Below are 17,575 nucleotides of genomic sequence, written 5' to 3' on the forward strand. Positions count from 1 at the left end.
GTGACTATTTAAAGTGGTGTGATCCTGCTTTAAATGTATAGTGCACAGGGGGTGTGAGGGACAGGTTGCTATCCAGCTGGTAACTTTAGATTGCCGTGCAATCAAAAGTTGCTCAAGATTGGGTTAATTTATTTTGCTGGGTTTTGTGTATTTTTTAATTTATAGTTAGCTTCCACTAACTATTTCAATCCATAGCATAAAGCAAGATTGTCCAAGCATCCAACAGAGTATTAAAGATATATATTTATATTTGACTACTGGGCACTGCACATCATGTCATATCACATCAGAGCCAATCCAGAACACTAGTTAGAAAGTTGGACTAGAATAGGGGAGGGTCAGGTTCTAATCCCCATTCACTTAGCGACTTTGGACTGGTCCTACCTTACAGGGTTGCTATGAGGATAAAGCAGGGAGGGAAAGAATTCATTGGAGGGCAGGCAGGATATGATTTGAAGAAATAACCAGTACATATACTATTAAAAGTACATATGATATTAGTAAAGTGATTGTAATTCTTGTTAATTTTTCATGCTACAGTTGTTATTGCGAGCTGCCCTGAGTTCAATTTTTTTTTTTGGAAAAGCAGAATAGAAACATTAAATCAAATCAAATATGCATATCAAGATGAATGGGGAAGAACTTCTTCCTATGAGCTTCTTCATACATTACCAAGTTCTCATGTGAAAGCAATCCTGGGAGGATGTTATAGGGTGCAGCACAAATAAAAATGGTCATGTGTGACAATCACATGACATATAGTGTTTTTTTAAAAAAATCCTATGCAAGAAGGAAGGGAAAACTGTGGCCCTCTAGATGTTGTTAGACTACTACAACTACCACCATCCTTTATGATTGGCCTTGCTGACTGGGGCAGGTGGGAGCAGGAGGCAAACAAAACCTGGAGGGCTACAAGGAGTCAGCACATAATGCAAAAGCAAGGACTAATTGCATTTTCCCAGCCTGTGTACACTGAGCAAAAAACACAAGCCCCAACAACATCCTGAATGCAATCATCACACATTACTTCTTTCACATAAAGGGGCTACAGAGCATTGGCAGAACACATGCCTTCCATGCAAAAGGTCCCAGGTTTCACCCTCAACGTCTACCGCTAAAGAGGAATCAGTTTGGAGGTGACGGAATAAAAAACTCTGCCTAAAATCCCCAGGAGTCGCTGCCAACCTGAGCTGTCAAGTAGTCAGATGCAGGGGCATTGCAATAGGGGAGCGGGGGATGGGGCGCCCCGGGCTCCACTCTGTGGGGGGCAGCACGGCGCCCCTCGCCACCTCCACCAACGGCTGCCACTACTGTGGCAGTGGCACGACCGCCATTGCGGAGGCCCCGATGTTGCTGGCCTTGCCCCTTGCTTCTTCTTGGTGGGGCGGAGGCAAAGGGCGGGCCAGAGAGCAGCGTCAGCGGTGGCTGCTGACACCCCTCGCCACTCCGCCTCCGCCTGAGTAGGAAGAATCACAAAGCGCTCTATGGATCAGCTTGCCACGTGCTTTGTGCTTCTTCCTACTCAGGCGGAGCGGTGAGGGGCTTCTCCACTGACGCTACGGACCTCGCTTTGTGCTTCTTCCTGCTCAGATGGAGCGGAGAGGGGCGTCAGCGAGCTACGGAGTGTGTTGCCGCCGCCGCTCTAGCATCGGGATCCTCAGATCCAGTGCTGGAGCACCACCCCCCGGCAACCCGCTCCGTAGTGTGCCATGTGCGTTGTCCGTCATGCTGTGTGTGCCGCGTGTCATGATGCATGCGTCATGCATGCGCACGACGGACACCCTGTCCCCCGACGGGGTGCCTTCGGGTTTGCCGCCCCGGGCAGCCAGAAGGCTAGCGACGCTGCTTGTCAGATGTGGTATAAGGCATCTCCCTGTGTTCCAACATGTGTGTAGCTGCCTCATGCTGGCCTTGTTTGCACATCACACAAAGCCGAATATTGGCTTGGTGTGAACGCATGATTGGGCAGACTCCTCGCCTGGACTTTTTGACTGCTTCACTGGACTGGACTAAGCTAAGGTTTGGCTAAGTGTTTTGCCTGGGCAGTTAAGCTCTCTCCAGACTAACCACAAGGCGTATCCAAGAACAAACCTAAGCTACAGACTGTGGTTAGTCTCTGGAGGGAGCTTAACCACAAGCCAGGTTTGGGATGGCACTTGAAGCCAAACATTGGCTTAGCTTAGTGCAGCCCAGCTGCAAAACGAGCAGAGGAGGAGCAAAGCTGGTGCAAGCTACTCTCTGGGAGACAGAATGTTTGCACCAATCCACACACAATGTGCAAAGCAGCTGCCCATCCGAGGGTCGTCTACTGTAAGTGTCAGCACCTCTCCAGCATCTTGGGGGCATCAATCTACCCCATCACATGCTTGGTACTTTTAAGTGGGTTTGAACCTGGGACCTCCAGCATTCAAAGCAGGTGCTCTACTGCTGGACTACACTCCCGTTTCAACCACCTTAGGGCAGAAGAGAACCCAGGAAGGTCTCTTGAAAGGCAGAGCCACTTACCTGAAACGTTTCCCCAAGACAACCCTGCAGTTGTCGGACTGATGCTCACTGCATTAGCCACAGGGGTCAGTGCCTTGCACGGAGTCAGCTCGGAATAAGCACAGTCCTCGTCCAGCATGATGACAGGGCTGGCAGCCAACCTTGGATCTCCGACGCAGGTCCCTGGGTGGAGTGGGGAGCTCACCAGTGGCAGGTAAAGCACACTAGGCTTCTTGGGGACAGGGGGAGGGACTTTGGTTCTGTGGCTCTCCCCGCCAGGTGTTCTCTCCAATGGCAGCCTTGGCTTCAGCTCCTCCTCCAAGCTGTCCTCGGAAAGCCGCCGGGCAGAGAAGAACGTTCCCGGGGGCCCTTGTGCTGGAGAGACGGCTGCCACTGGGGGTTGCGGCTCCATAGGGCTCCAGGCATCTGCATCCCACGGGTGCTCAGGCCTCCTAGCCACTATGTAAATGTTCTCTACAGCAACCGAGCCCTGGGGCGTCAGTGGAGAGGTTGGGGAGCCCACAGGGGACTCTTCCTGGACTGGAGGGGTCTTGTGCAGGAGCATCGGGGGCCTCCTGGAAAGGGGCGGCTTCTCTGCCACTGGGGGCCGGACTTTCTTGCCGGGCTCCTCAACAGGCTCAAGGCTCTCTAGGTTGTCCTCCGTTTCAGAGCGGCTGATGGACCGCAGGCGGACGGAGCGCAGGTCCAGTTGCGTCACCATGGGCATGACAGGCTGCACGGGGCTGAGCTTCGGCCCCAGCTTGGCTCCAAAGGTGGAGTCGGAGTGATGCCGGCTCACTTTGGGCTTGGCCTTGAGCGAGATCTTCAGCCCTGAGAGGTCCAGGTGCGACGGCGGAGCAAATGGCAGGTCGAAGGAGAGCCGTGACTTGGGGCTCCGTTCCATGGGCGAGACTGGGGGCAGCGAGGACTTCCTTTCGGGCACAAGGGGTCTCGCACGCCCACTCTGATGTGGGGTGTGGCCCAGAACGGCAGATGTTGGGATGGTCGGGGTCGGAGTTTCCGACTGGCTGGAGTAGCCGCTGGAGGGAGACATCACCCCTGTCGGCCTCGCCGGGGAGGAGGTTTTCAAGTTGACCTCAGCAGAGAGCTGGGAAGGTGTGGTGGCCCTAGAGACCGAAGGGGAGGGGAGGGACTCAGAGCTACCCCGTGCCTTGGAGAGCTCGATCACGGTGGTCCCAGTGGCTGTGCTGGAGCCAGACAGAGAGCAATAGGGGTCGCCAGGACTCCACTCTGGCATGTACCACTGCTGTGAGTACGGCACGCTTTCCAGCTCTTTGGTTGCGTCCCCAGGGACTTGGCTCTGGGCCTGCGTGTCGGGCAACAAGCACAGACTTTTTGGTCTCTGGTCCTGCGGCAATGGCTCGCCACCAGCTTCCGCGATGCTCAGCTGCCCCTCCTTGATCAACGAGACGCTGCGAGTAGGCGGGCAGGGCTTCTTTTTGGCCTTCTTGAGAGAGATGCTCTTGGTGCGCGGCCGCCGTGACCGCACCTGAGCCTCCTGCTCCACCGCCAGTGAGACGTTGTCTGTGCTTGTGCTGCCCTCGGAGCTGGCGCTGGGGTAGCTCAGGGCACAGGTCTCGCTGCCCCCGATGTCCATGGAGCATAATGAGGCTGTGTCCGTGGGGACAGAGAGAGACCTCTCGCGGAACTTGCACATCACCCGCTGCCTCTCCGCTTGGGGGCACTCCTCTTCGCTCGGGGTGGCGGGGACCAAACGAGCCTTGACCTCCGCTGCCCCACACCTCAAGCCTCCATCAGCAACTACGGGGGACTCAGGAGAAGCGCAGAACGCCCCAGACCCGTTGCTCCCAACTGCGTTGTCTTTGCTAATGAAGAATGAAGCAGGCCGGTCAGAGTCTGGGGTTCCCCTCTGGCTGCGGGGAGACGACTGGGCCCCACTTTCCATCACCAGCTCACCCTGGCTCGCGGAAGGGCTCACGTAACCAAAAGATGCTGCGCTCCAGGCAGGGGAGAAGGTCAAGTCCTCCTTGGGGCCGTTGCACGACGGGCTGGCATACATTGCCCCAGGGTTGTCTGTGTGGCCAGTGGGCCCCTGGCAATACCGTCCTTGTAGAACTCCCCCAAGGTCACTGAAGGTCTTCCTCAGCTGTGGCCTTGGCTGAGGGGAGCGGGCCTGGTGGGTGGAGCTCCTCCCATTGGCCACCTCAGGGACAAAATTGCAAGAGGCGGACTCTGCAATGGTCGCTGGAGGGTTGAGAATGGGGCCGTTGCTGTTCCCTGCAGGGGAGGGCAGGAAAAGGCAGGAATTAAGCACAGCCTGGAAGATCTCCTGATTGGGCCACTGAAAGGTCTTAGATCAGGGGTTGAGAGTTTCAGGCCAAGGGCTCAATGCAGCCCTCATTACCTCTCTATGTGGATGCCAGACCACACACCCCTGGATAGCCATCCCCCATCTCCCCAGGGCTAGTGAAATTTACATTCATCGCCATGCCCATTTTTCTCTCCAGCTATGCCCACACCAGACAAGAGTGCCTGGTGTGCTCTGGTCCGTGGGGTCACAAAGAGTCGGACACGACTAAACAACAACAATGCCCACTATTGGCATGTGGCCCCTGGAAAATTCCCAGAACAGAATGTGGCCCTTGTGCTGGATAAGGTTTGCCACCCCAAAAGTAGAAACCGCATTTCACTGCCAGGGAGCAGCTGCCCCCATCAACACAAAGAAATCCATGCCTGGCCATCCTCCTGCTTCTGGGAGGGAAGAGCTCGGCTGGCCTTGGACAGTGTGGTAAAGGTGGGGTCATTATTTACTTTTATCTGATTGTGCAAAGAAAAGAAAAAACACATCCATGGGTTCACCCCTCACCCAATGGCACCCCACTTCATAGTTTGAGAACCACTATAGTAAAAAGTTTTTTCTTTTCTTTTTTAAATTTTTAAACTTGTAAATCTTCAGATCTGCCCTAAAGAGCAAGTTCTGCAAGTTAAGCTCTTATGTGGCTATTCTTACATACAGTATGTCGGCTATTCTCTGCCCCACCCCCTAAATATGTGCCTTCCCTACTTAACATAGATGCATGGTAGTGTTTGGGGGTGGAGGAGGATATCCCAATATACATTTATTCACAATTCAGAGAAGAGTCTTAGGGAGCCTGTTCCTAAGGAAAAAGGGGCTAGAACAAAATACTTTTTTGGGGTGTGTGTGTGTTCTCAAACAAAGTATTCCCATTCAGAAATGTACCTACATCATCACAAATGGAATACTGATGTGTGTCCCCCTCCCTTCAATTATGGATCCTGTTTGTTGGTACTGAGATCCGACTAAGCTGCAACTTCTTATTTTTCTAGCCAAATTAAGATGCTTCTGATCCTGTAGTTCTGTGACTTGTTTTGCCCCTGTGTGCATTGCAGACACTGGTTTATAAATCTGCATATGAAAACCACCTTCAAACCTACTTGAAAAGCATCAAATAATATACTAGATTGCTCCCAGAATTGTAAAAACGAAGCTTGAAAACAGTCCATAAAGTCAAATTCTGAAATTTGACAAATTTTGAGTGTACATGAAAAATTTACTTTTGCCCTGTAGCTATAACCCAGTATTTTGGAGGAGCTCTACAGGAAATTCCTATAAAGAAGCTCATGGCAAACATCTCCTCTCACATTCTGTTCTTCACATATGCCAGAGTCAGGGAAGTCTTGGTTCTACAAGTGCTTCTAAGGGTCCCTCCAGACATCCTTTTTATTGTGCGTTCGTGATTCATGCTCATGATGATGTTGGGGCAGTAACACACCATGCTGCTTTCAATACTGTTTGCAGCTGCAAAAGTTTTAAGGGTGGACATCCTGCTTTGTTTCCACTAGTGCATGTCCACTCATTTGCTGCTGAAATCCTGTGAATTTTAGACCACGAATGTTTCAGCTTTTTTTTTCTTTCGTACTGCTTTTGTTGTGCTGTTTTGCAAGACTGCCCCTCCAGCTGGTAATAATGTGGCAATGTTGGAAAACAACTAATACAGAAGAATGGTATGGTTCAGTATAATTCCACCACTAGTACTTTAGCATAGCTTCAATGACATGTTGCAGAATATATCCATGGAAAACACCAGTCTGGAGGGACCCTAAGCCATCAAGCCATTCCCCCTCCTCTGTAGTGGCAGAGAGTGGCAGCATTGCTTTTGTCACCTGGGTCCCGCAGGGCGAGGTGGGGGAAGCCGATGACCGTCCGTCTCCGGCGAAGCAAGGACTTGGGATTCATGGCTGTCTCTGTGTTGAAGAGGGAGTGGCGAGTACTTGCGTGCCGAGCGAATGGCTGTCCTGTAGCCAAAAGAAAGACACTCAGCCGTCCAGGTGGACCATGGGAGAACACAGAGGGTGATGTGAGATGTGGGAAAGATGGTGAATTCAACATTATGGGAATATGGCAAATGGTGGCTTGGGGTACTGCATGACTTCCTTCAGCCAGAGTTTATAAGCGAACCAAACTGATTTGGGCTGCATTCACATGGAAGGAAGTTTATTCTGTTATCCCAAAATTTCCCAAACTGTTAATTTCCATAATATATCTAAGCTTCTACACAACGTAAAAGCCACTGGTTGTTTTAGGTTAATGCATGTTTTAGGATAATATACTCTCAAAAAATAATGTGAATATTTCATGCGGTTAAAAAGAATAAGTAAATCCACATATTGATGCACAAAGAGCACAAGACAGACTTATGAATGAACACATGGAAAACTAGCATGGCATGGACTTAGGAAACAATCACCCCTCCATCCCAACTGGAATGGAAGTGGTGTAAAAATGGCTTTAGAGCAGGGAAGAGATTTTGAGTTGATGCTACTGGGAACATGGGGAAGGTAGAAGCCAGTAACAGTAGGAATGTAACAGGGCAGGTGGGTTTACTTTGTGTTCATTTTACTCCAACAGTAATGTCTGAAGAGGGCTTTCAGCACCCCATCAAACCATTGCTTGTAATGTGAAGCTTAAGAACCTCACACTGTATGTTCCAGATTTCCAGAAGACAAACCATGGTTGAGACCTCACCACTCAGTTTCCATAAGCTTACTCTTGTCTCTGTGGTTCATCAACTTCTTGTGACTGAACAATGGCCTAAATGTGGTTTTTCAGTGGTTTGCAAATTCTGGCATTAATAGCAAGCTGCAATTATCACAAACTGTGGTTTTCTGTTATGCCTAAATCCACAAATTAATGACAAACCCCAGTTTGTTTGCAAACCAGCTTCAAACCATGGTGGATTATCCTGCTTTCGAAGTCCCTTGCAAGCCGTGGTTTGCAAACCTGGCCTATGTTCAAACATCAACGCCAAATTATGGTTTGGCGTTAGGACTGAGCGCAGTCAATGAATTGCTGTTATCCTTGAGCTGTCTTCCTGCCAAAGCTTGGAAGCAAGATGGGCAGTACATGGGCACCATGCACCCTAAGAACTAAAGTGACAAAGAGACAGACATACTGGTTAACCTTGGATGCACTAGATGCTGGTGAGACTTGAATAACATGAGCTGAATGCAGAAAAGGGGGTGGCATAGCAAAGGGGGAAATGTCTCTGAGAAGACCTAGCCTGATGGGACACACTACAAATTCCAATTCACGTGAGTCCCAATGAAACCTCCTTCATCTCCTGTGCTTTTCAATCTTGCTGGGCACCTGACACATCATGCTTCACCCTGGCCAGTATGGTGACCTAAAACCTTATTTGCTGCAACCCCCCAACCATCCTGCGTCATATGATGACTCTTTAACTCCTCTTCTCTAGTACTACTACTACTACTACTACTACTACTACACACACAGAGAGAGAGACAGACAGACAGATAGACAGACAGTCAACCCTACCAGAGACGTTGATGGGAACAATGTTGGCTTGGGTTGAACAGGGCTGGTGCAACCTCCTCTCATCAAGGGAGGGCAGAGGGCCAGTTCGGTTCCAGGTGGTGTGCTTGTCTGGCGTAGTGGGCAGGCTAATTGAAGGCTCTGGGGCCCTCACCCCCAGCGTGGTTGTCTCGTTCTCCTTCACTTGCTGGCTTGCAGGCTGTCAGAAAGCAGTGGGGAGGAGGGGGAATAAATGAATTCAAACGCAAGCGCCCTACTCCACTAGGGCTACTGTTCACAAGAAGGGATTCAGAAGGAAAGGGATTTCAGGCAGCTTTTTGGTATCAGGTGACCTGCTGCATTCCTGCAGTTGATGATCAGAGGTTGTCCTCCAAGTACTTGCCACCACTTAAGTCAGGAGTATGCAACTTCCATGAGCCAAATGCAGTGCTCCAGGCCCTAGGAACCCTCCCCAGGGCACACCTCTCTCTCCAGTCAACCCCCCCTCCATCCTTCATGGCCCTGTTTTGCACCCTTCCAGAGTGCTTTTGCCTGGCTGGAATGCACCCTTGAACTCTGACAATGCCTTTTGCTTGCCTGGCCCTCGGACAGAGAGGAATATGCATGTACCTATGTCTGTAGGAACCAAACTACAGCACACAAATGTTAAAAGTATACGTCCACTGCTCTGTCCGCTTTGGTCTGTGACCTTGCTTGCCACTGGTACTTGGCCCTCGGAAGGTGTCCCAGAAAGGATTGTGGCCCCTTAAGGCATGGGCTGGTAGAACTTTGGATCGAAGCACCGGGCAGGAATTGTATTGGGAAATATGCAATGATGGGAAGCTTGCCAGACTCACCATGAACACAAACTCCAAGCGTTTGCTGGGTACTGGGGGCCGGGGGCTGCAGTCGAGGGGCCTGTCTGCAGAATGAGAACTGGTATAGCGGAAGGTCTGGCCACTGGCCCTGGCTTCTGCGTAAGGCTCCTCATACTCCTCTGGAAGGAGGGAAAGAAAGAAATCAGCTCAGTCTGGTCATACCAACAATTTTGCATTTTTCTTAATGCTCCTAATTACAGAGGCGGCTGGATTTGGGGAGTGGGGAGAGACCCAGCATGTGAATGTGCAATTTTGTGAGCATTATTTGTGGGTGGGTGGGTGAGTGGAATGACAAAATTCTACACAGTTTTTCAGTTCTAATCTCCAAAAGGTGGCCTGTTAGAAACCCCAGAGATTTATGGTGTAGCCTACACTTTCTCAGTCATAATCTCTCTCCCTCCCAACATAGTATGAATATACCGTACTACGGATGAGTTTTATTCGCATGGGGATTTTTAAATGTTCCTCTACTCAGAAAAGAAGTTAGTTTGGTTTTTGGTATTTAATCAAATGTGTTAGAAAGAGTGTAAACTTCTGTCTTTGCTCCTCCTTTTTTCACTTTTGGGTAGACACACTGCCACCCAGTGACAGCTTCATTAAAATTCTCTATTTCTCAGTTGTTTTCTCTGTGTGACAACCAATTCTCTACTAGAAAATACGAGAGAGAGAGAGAGAGAGAGAGAGAGAGAGAGAGAGAGAGAACCCTTCAAAATGAACCAGGCAGTTTAGTTCTCCTGAACCTAAAGGAAAATATCCAGAGTAACACATTTACCACAGAAGACCCCAAAACAGCATTAAGATAAAAGCAGGAAGCTGTGTCTGGATAACCAACTTCCTAGGTCATTCTGAAGCTGGTTTTTTTTGGGGGGGGGGTCTTCCCTGATATGTGTGTAACTATAAATTTCACCATAACATTCTTCATTCACAGCTGCACCTGCCAGCTTAAATAAATAATTGTACATCTATAGGAATGGCTTTATTGTTTTCAGAGTTTGTAGAAATAGTTCCAATTATCTTTAGAATTTGTGTTTTTCTCTTGTATGCCACTTCCAATGGCCTTGGGGCTGTGGAGATGTTTATAAATTTGCAGAAGAAATAAAGACACAGAGAAGCTGAATGGTGGGGAGCAGGCTCATATTGATAAATTGCTTCAAACAGTCTGAACATTTTTGCTTCGAAGCATTCATTCTGCAAGTGCTAGAGATGTATGTGGCCCTTGCATTTGTAAGTCCAAGGCTTCATGCGCTCCCTCTAAGGAAGGTGCAGAAGCCAGCAACACAAGAATGGGACTTTTCAGTGTGGACTCCCCAACTGTAGAGTGCTTTTTTCAGAAAGGCCACCAGGCACCATCATTATCGGAAGAGCCTGCTTTCTTAGGCTAGCCCATTTAGCCCAGCATCCTCTTCTCATGGTGGCCAACCAGTGGGAGATGCCAATGGCAAGAAGGACCTGGGTGCAGGGCCGGCCCTAAGGCAAGACTGAAAGCCGCGCTGGGGGGGTGGCACCGGAGGGATAGTTCGCACCAGGGCGCCAGATATGCTTAAGATGGCCCTGCCTGGGTGCAAGAGCGCTCTCCCTGCTTGTGATTCCCATCAACTGGCATCCAGAGGTATACTGTGCCAGGTGAATATTTAGGTGCCAGAAAATGTTCCTGTTTACCTAGGTGTTTGGTTCATAACTGGAATCATTAGGGTACAATAACTTAGCCTGTTTTTGGTGTTCCTCTTTTAGCAGGATTCGCCCTTTTATAATATCGTAGTATTAGCATTTCTCAGTAAATGTGTTCTTTTCATGTTTTAAATCTCCGTAGGTTTTCCACAAGTTGTGACATTTTATTTATTTATTTGTAGCAAGCGTAGCAAGCAATCAATAAAGATTTCTTTTCCTAAACGAAAGCTCAGAAACAGGCTTCCCTTTGCCCAACAAAGAAGTACAGGACCACCTGTTCCTCTCTCGGTGACGCTGCTTATAGTCAGTCCAGAAGCTTCACTCTCCTTGTCAACCACAAAGGTTGATATTGTTGCACATCCCCATTCTCTGCACCCATTGTGAGTCCTTGGCAGGGTTATCAGCTGGCTCCTTCCCAAGCCCAGACACACTGACTACCTGGGGCTGAGACCTCCAAGTCAGAGAGACAAGCGGACCTTTCCTACTCCCTTCCACAGATTCTCACCCCCACGTACCTTGGAGCAAGCTCTGGAGATTGAGTTCAGCTTCATGGTGAAGCTCCTCCACCCCAACAGGACGGGCCAAGAAGATATTCACAGGCTGGTGCCATAGCAGCTTGGGAGGAGTGGGTTTCTTGACATCCAGGTCTATGTTAGAAGTGGCTGGGGAGAAAAGATAGCCAGAGGGTGAGTCACAGGCCCAGGCAGGGATTCTAGAAACACAAAGAGGTCTTAAGGCCTATCCATGCTATACGCTCAGACCAGCTTCAAACCTGTTTAGCCACCACAGCTCCAATATCCTGCTTTCTGCAGCAATCCGGATCTGCCATGGGGAGCCTACCAGCAAACTCTCCAGCTGTTGCAAGTGGTATTCAGATGCTTGCTATTTGCGATGCTGGCCGTTGTATATAGCCATCATGACGAGCTGCTCTTGAAAGCCTCATCCACCACCCATTTACCTAACCTCCCTCCCCTTTCTGAAAATACGTACAACAATCAATCTCCATATATCACCCCCTGCCCCAAACATTCCATATTTCGCTGCTTGAGATGAAACAGGAAGTGCTGCTTTGTTCCTGCTGCCGCTGCCACAGGCGGCAGAACATGCAGGGCACCTACAGGCATGCCGTCTGGGTGCGTGCATTTGTGTTTCTTCGGCCTGAAGCAGCAGCCTCACCTACCTCATGGTTGGGCCGGCTCTGCATATAATAATAATAATAATAATAATAATAATAATAATATTTGTACCCCACCCATCTGGCTGGGTTCCCCCAGCCACTCTGGGCAGCTTCCAACAAAACATAAAAATACAGAAATCCATCAAACATTAAAAGCTTCCCTAAAGAGGGCTGCCTTAAGATGCCTTCTAAAGGTCTGGTAATTGTTGTTCTCTTTGACCTCTGGTCATATAAGATGCAAATGATACAGTAAAACATCAAGCTGGATTGTATAATAGTTTATGGAGTTGATTTTATCCGCTAGGTGTCTTCTATTCTCTGTTTTAACAGATTTCCCCAGAGTGGGCTGTGGGGACAGTCCTTTCCAGTGTACTGAATGAACGTGTACCATACAGTTTCAAAAAAATTATTTGGTTTTTGTGTTTCTGAGTGCTCTAAGATGGCTCCTTAGTTTCTCCATAAGTGGTATGTTCCGCAGTCCTTCCTATCATGTCTCTAGAGTTGTTAGTAGCTGTTTTCCAATATTGTGTTAATATATTTCTGCTGCAGGCGTGAAAAAGGATTAGTAGTTCCTTAAACAGTAAAATTCTATAAACGGATTTAATACAGCTAGCCTCAGATCAGGTTGTCCCACTTCTTTGTGATATATCAAGTGGGAGTGAGTTCCATCAGTTCCCCTTTTGCTGCCTATCTGGAATCTTCTACCCTTTTGTTTCACTGGATATCCCTGGCTTCTATTATTAACAGAGAGAAAGTTAGAAAAGAAGCTTGCCCGCAGGGCCTGTTAAGCCTCACTCTGGCTTTCCGAGACTTCATATGAGAGCTAGGTCCCCAGCTGTTATTGGACTACAACTCCCATCATCCCTGACCACTGTCCTGCTAGCTAGGGGTGAAGGGAGTTGTAGCCCAACAACAGCTGGGGACCCAAGGTTGAGAAACATTGTCCTAATAGATACAGTTTTCCCTAACGGACACATTTTTTAAAAAGCAATTTCCCCAAATGTGATGAAAGAATCAGAGTCAGAAGGTGCTCTAGTGGTCATCTAGTCCAACCCCCTGCAATGCAGGAAATCTGCCCACAGCCATCTCTAGGTGGGCTCAAACTACCCACATTCTGAACAACAGCCAGACACATTGGCTTTTCACTTAATAGATGCATTTATATGCACACTTTCGATGGTATGCATTTTTGAACACATTACTTGGCTGGAGAACTAACTGCATCACAAAATTCACAGAGCAGTGCTCCTTTCGAAAGATGGCTGAGCTTCAGCCTGCACATTGTTAAGAAAAGCTGTGTGTGCCTTTAAATGCAAGCTGAATCAAATTTCTCCCACATCCCTAGTTAGCATTGTATAATGTGCGAACAGAGCAGAATGGTCCTTCCTGCACCAACATGTCCTTATGCCAACTGTCTGTTCCCTGTTCTCCAGGCACAAAAGGCATGCTTCCCTCCCCATCAACACTCTCCCAGGTTGATGGGTTTCTTTGTTGCTGAGCCCAGGAACCACTAGGCAAACGGCAGGATGAGTTGGAAATAATTGCACTATTTCAAGGTGGTAGGAGTGTGTTACTGTGCTTTCCTCTGAAGAGCTCCCGTGGGGGGTGGGGAGAGAAGGGACCTGTTTAGGGATGCAATGGGCAAATCCTCCCAGGGCACCCTGGCATAACCTGTGGGCTGCCAGCATCATCGATAAGGGCAGAAGCTAATTGCTGGAGGTAAACCCCCTTCATTATACAGAACGCAAGGAAATAACACATGGAGACAGAAACACAGAATAATGTCTAATGCAGTACTGTACAGTACTGAGTCACACCAGTGTTGTCAATAGTGGCTGGCAGTAGTTCTCCAGGATTTCAGACAGGGGTCTTCTCCCAGCCTGGAAATGCCGGGGATTGAACCTGGGACCTTCTGCATGCAAAGCAGATACTCTGACACTGAGCCATGGCCGTTCTGCTGTGAAATGACACCTGGTGGGCTGGAGGCCAAGTCATAAGGCTACTCCGCAGGTGGTTAGGAGCACACACTTTCTCCTGGCCAGATAGCATCACATCTGCAGGGCGGGGTGTGTGTGTGTGAGCTCTCCCTTGCTACTTCAGCCAAAGCTTTTAATTTCACAGCCAGAATGCTTTGCAAGGCATTTCCTGCCCACATTTACCCACAGTAGCCAGCAGATGGTGTAATTAGCTGTCCAAAGGCCAATTTCCGTAACGGGCTTGCAGCTCCTCACTTAGTATGTGGTGCTCATCTCTGGTTCTGAGCTAGCCTATTTCACAGGGAAGCTCTCAGGAGCCGTTCCTTTTATTAGTTAAGTGATGGGAGGGTGGAATTCTGAATATGCTCATTTTTTTATTATTACTTTCCATTACGGACAGAACCCAATTTTAAAGTGCTCTTGGCCAGTTAGGCTGAAAAAGAGGACAGGGACTCTCCACCTTTAATACCTGTGGAGCTCCTGAACAACTATTAAATGTGTGGGAACCCTGAAACTCTTTTGTATCTGGTCACCCTGCAGATATGTAATTTTATGTTTGGTGATGACTAAAAATAGTTGTTGGCGTTTTGTTTTTGTTGGGAAGAGTGTTTTTTAAAAAATCTTTTAGGTGATGCACAAGTGTGTTCTATGAAGGACATCCTCTTGTTTTAATGCCTGTTTTGTATTTTGGAAAGCATATTTGCTAGCCAATGTCGATTGTTTTAAAACTTGTTTAAAAAACAAAAATTAAGAGGAAGAAATAAGGTGCTGTTGCGTTTTATTCACTTCTCTTAGCCAGAATTGAGACTTCAATATAAAAAGCAGGGTAAAAATGATTAATTGAAGAGGCCTTGTTTCCCTTGGGGGGGGGGGACCTCTCCTAAGATGGAGTTTGCCATCTACAGTTTTTGTAAGCGGCTATTTTTATCTGCTGATTTGAGATGTGTTTGTACTGCTGAAGGCTCCTCCCTGCTTCATTTCCTACAATCTTATCTGTTTGAAAGACAAATTGCAAAAGGTTCTTTTGAATAAAGCAGAGGGGGAAGGGAAATTTGGTCTGCAAGGCAAACTTGGCCCACCAGGAGTTTGAATTTGGCCCATGAGTCTGGTTTCCCCAAACCACACCCACCCTTCTTATGTCAGGTGTGTGGGCAGGTAGTCACAGCTGCCAACAAACTATGAGGATCCTTAATGTGCACAATTAAGTTTTGGCAAGGGAAAGCAGGCTTCGGTTCTGGCTCTACTGCCCATCATCTGTTGGAGGCAAAAAGCACTGGATCATATTCCCTGCAGAGACCTCAGTTGTACAACCCTCCTCCCTGGGTTTGCAAAATGACTTCAGGACTTCACAGCACCCAATCACCTGGCACCCATGTGACACTGTGACTGACCACTGGGCACAGTCCCACCCACCTGTCTAATTTGGCCCACAAGGGGTATGATCAGGTAAGGCCCACAGGGCCATAAAGATTCCCCACCTCTTAAAAAATATTAGTAATGAAGAATAAAAAGCACCCAGATTTTAAAAAAAATATGTTGCTGAGTTAAATTGCACCAATTAGTCAATCCAAATATATTTTTTAAATTGATTTAAGCCTGATTGTTTTCTAGTGCTGAGCTAGAATATAGGAAGTTTATGCTAGGGTTAGAATGTGTTGTGTTAGCTACTTGATAGAGAACACTCTTATATTTGAAGGCATGCCTGGTTCTGGTCTGGTTTAAAGATTTAAAAAACTGTAAAAGAGAGAGACAGACAGACAGACAGACAGACAAGACAAGACAAGACAGAGGAAGGAGCTTTGAAGCTGCTCAGCTGCTAGCATCGGATCAGACACCCCGGTAAAGTGCCTATAGTCTTCCTCAACATGATGAGATGTACTGCAATTCTTTTTGAATAACAGTAAGGACTTCCATTTTTGCATCTAGACACATAAATTACCACATGCAAAGTGTATGCACGCCTTTAGGCGGTGCGTAAGTGATCATTCTACTTCTTGCAGAGCCAAATTGCTCTGTGTTGTCCAGTATAATCCACAACAGAGGTTGGGAACCATAGGATGCAGCCCCCAGTTCTGTCTGTTTGGCCACTGGGACTCTGCCCGAGTCATACACTCATATCCCAGGCCACACCCCTCTCCTCAAGCTACGCCTCTCTTTGCCTCGGCTCCATGGTCAGGTCAGAGGGGGCCAAGCGGCAGTGGACCTGCACTATGATAGACCGTCAAGTGACGGCTGAGGGAGGGCGAGAGGGAAGGAAGGAGGGGGCAAGTGGAGAGGAGGCCCCTCCGTCCTCCTTCTCTCTATGGTTGCTCACACCAGGCTGGGCTCCTCACCAGCTGCACCAACAGCGACACAACTGCCATTTTGGTTCTGGCCAAACTCAAATACAGGAATAAAGGTGTCATGTTTGAAGTCCCAATGGGTCTGGGTACACTTTTGTCCAAAAACAGGGCTATCTCATTTTTCTAGGGACTGATGGCAACCCTATTCATGGCCTCTACAAGTGCTCTTGTCTAGCTAAAATACTGTGATAATGCCTTCTTGCATGCCTGGATGGAGAGAGGTTTGTGTGGGTGTTGGAACTTCTGGCTTTGGCATGGAATGTATCCTGCTGTAGAATGTAAGAGGCCTATTTCTTGCTATGCCCACTTTGGGGCTCTGGCCCCACCCCTGGAAGTATGGTTGAAATTAATAAGCCAGCCTGGTCTACTGGCAGCAGCTCACCAGAGATAGGGCTTTTTCCAAACCCAACCTGGAGGTGCTGAGGATTAAACCAGGGAGTTTCTGCATGCAGAACATGCTCTCCACCACTGAGCCACAACCCATTCCAGAACAGCCTGGATAAAATAATCATTGCAAAACATTCTGTTTTTTCCTTGCACCCCTATCTCCAGTGGCTTTGCAGCAAAAGCCTCAGCGGTTTGCCTTCAGAGAAACCACTGTGCAGGCAAAAAGAGGATTTCCTTTTGCTAACAGTTTCCTGCCTGTTTTTCATGAAGATATGGCCCAAGAATGGGGGAGCGGGGAGTGACTCTACAGCCGGGCGATTCTTCTCTCTCTCCCTGGAGTTTCAGGAAAGGGGCTCAGAAGTTCAGCTCTCGGGAGACCCAGCTCCATTACCATGCTGCTGGTAGGATTTTTGTGGCCTTTGGTCAGAGAACCTCTAGCCAAAAATAACCCATCACCTGTGCCCATTTGCAGAGAATATGCCAGTAGTTAAAAGAAAGAGGAGGAAGTGATGGAGCTTTAAAATGCCTTGTCATGCCCTGAAGTCTCGCATCACAGTGGAACAAATGCTCTCTCTCTCACACACCCCTTCACACTTATAAGCAACTAATGTCCTGACACTGTTCCACGCACCAAGAGAGTGCCACAGCAGCACATTTCCACAAAATCCATCCAATAATTTCCTGCAAAATTCAAGGAGGGCAGTGACTCTTGGTGGAGGAGGGTTACCCTCCAGGCTGGAGTCGTTTTTGAAGCAGACTGTGTTCCATGGCCTAATAAATTTTGGCACTTGGGAGTGGAAAACCTGATTCGCAGCCACCTTCACAATACTTGCCAAGTCCTCACCCAA

General features: G+C 48.4%; 1 protein-coding gene across 3 annotated transcripts in view; it reads right to left on the reverse strand.

Annotated features, from left to right (window-relative positions):
* The window catches only part of NHSL2 (NHS like 2), a 124,263-nt gene that overhangs the window by 16,967 nt on the left and 89,721 nt on the right, over nucleotides 1–17,575 (reverse strand). For all 3 annotated transcript variants that reach the window (XM_060270377.1, XM_060270378.1, XM_035113297.2), the window contains exons 2-6: nucleotides 11,361–11,507; nucleotides 9,157–9,296; nucleotides 8,324–8,519; nucleotides 6,652–6,783; nucleotides 2,506–4,743 (exon numbers count right to left, since the gene is read on the reverse strand). In XM_060270377.1, coding sequence (XP_060126360.1) covers nucleotides 2,506–4,743; nucleotides 6,652–6,783; nucleotides 8,324–8,519; nucleotides 9,157–9,296; nucleotides 11,361–11,507 — 2,853 coding nt within the window. The remainder of the gene's footprint in view (nucleotides 1–2,505; nucleotides 4,744–6,651; nucleotides 6,784–8,323; nucleotides 8,520–9,156; nucleotides 9,297–11,360; nucleotides 11,508–17,575) is intronic.

Source organism: Zootoca vivipara, chromosome Z (assembly GCF_963506605.1).
Source record: "Zootoca vivipara chromosome Z, rZooViv1.1, whole genome shotgun sequence".
Lineage (NCBI taxonomy): Eukaryota > Metazoa > Chordata > Lepidosauria > Squamata > Lacertidae > Zootoca > Zootoca vivipara.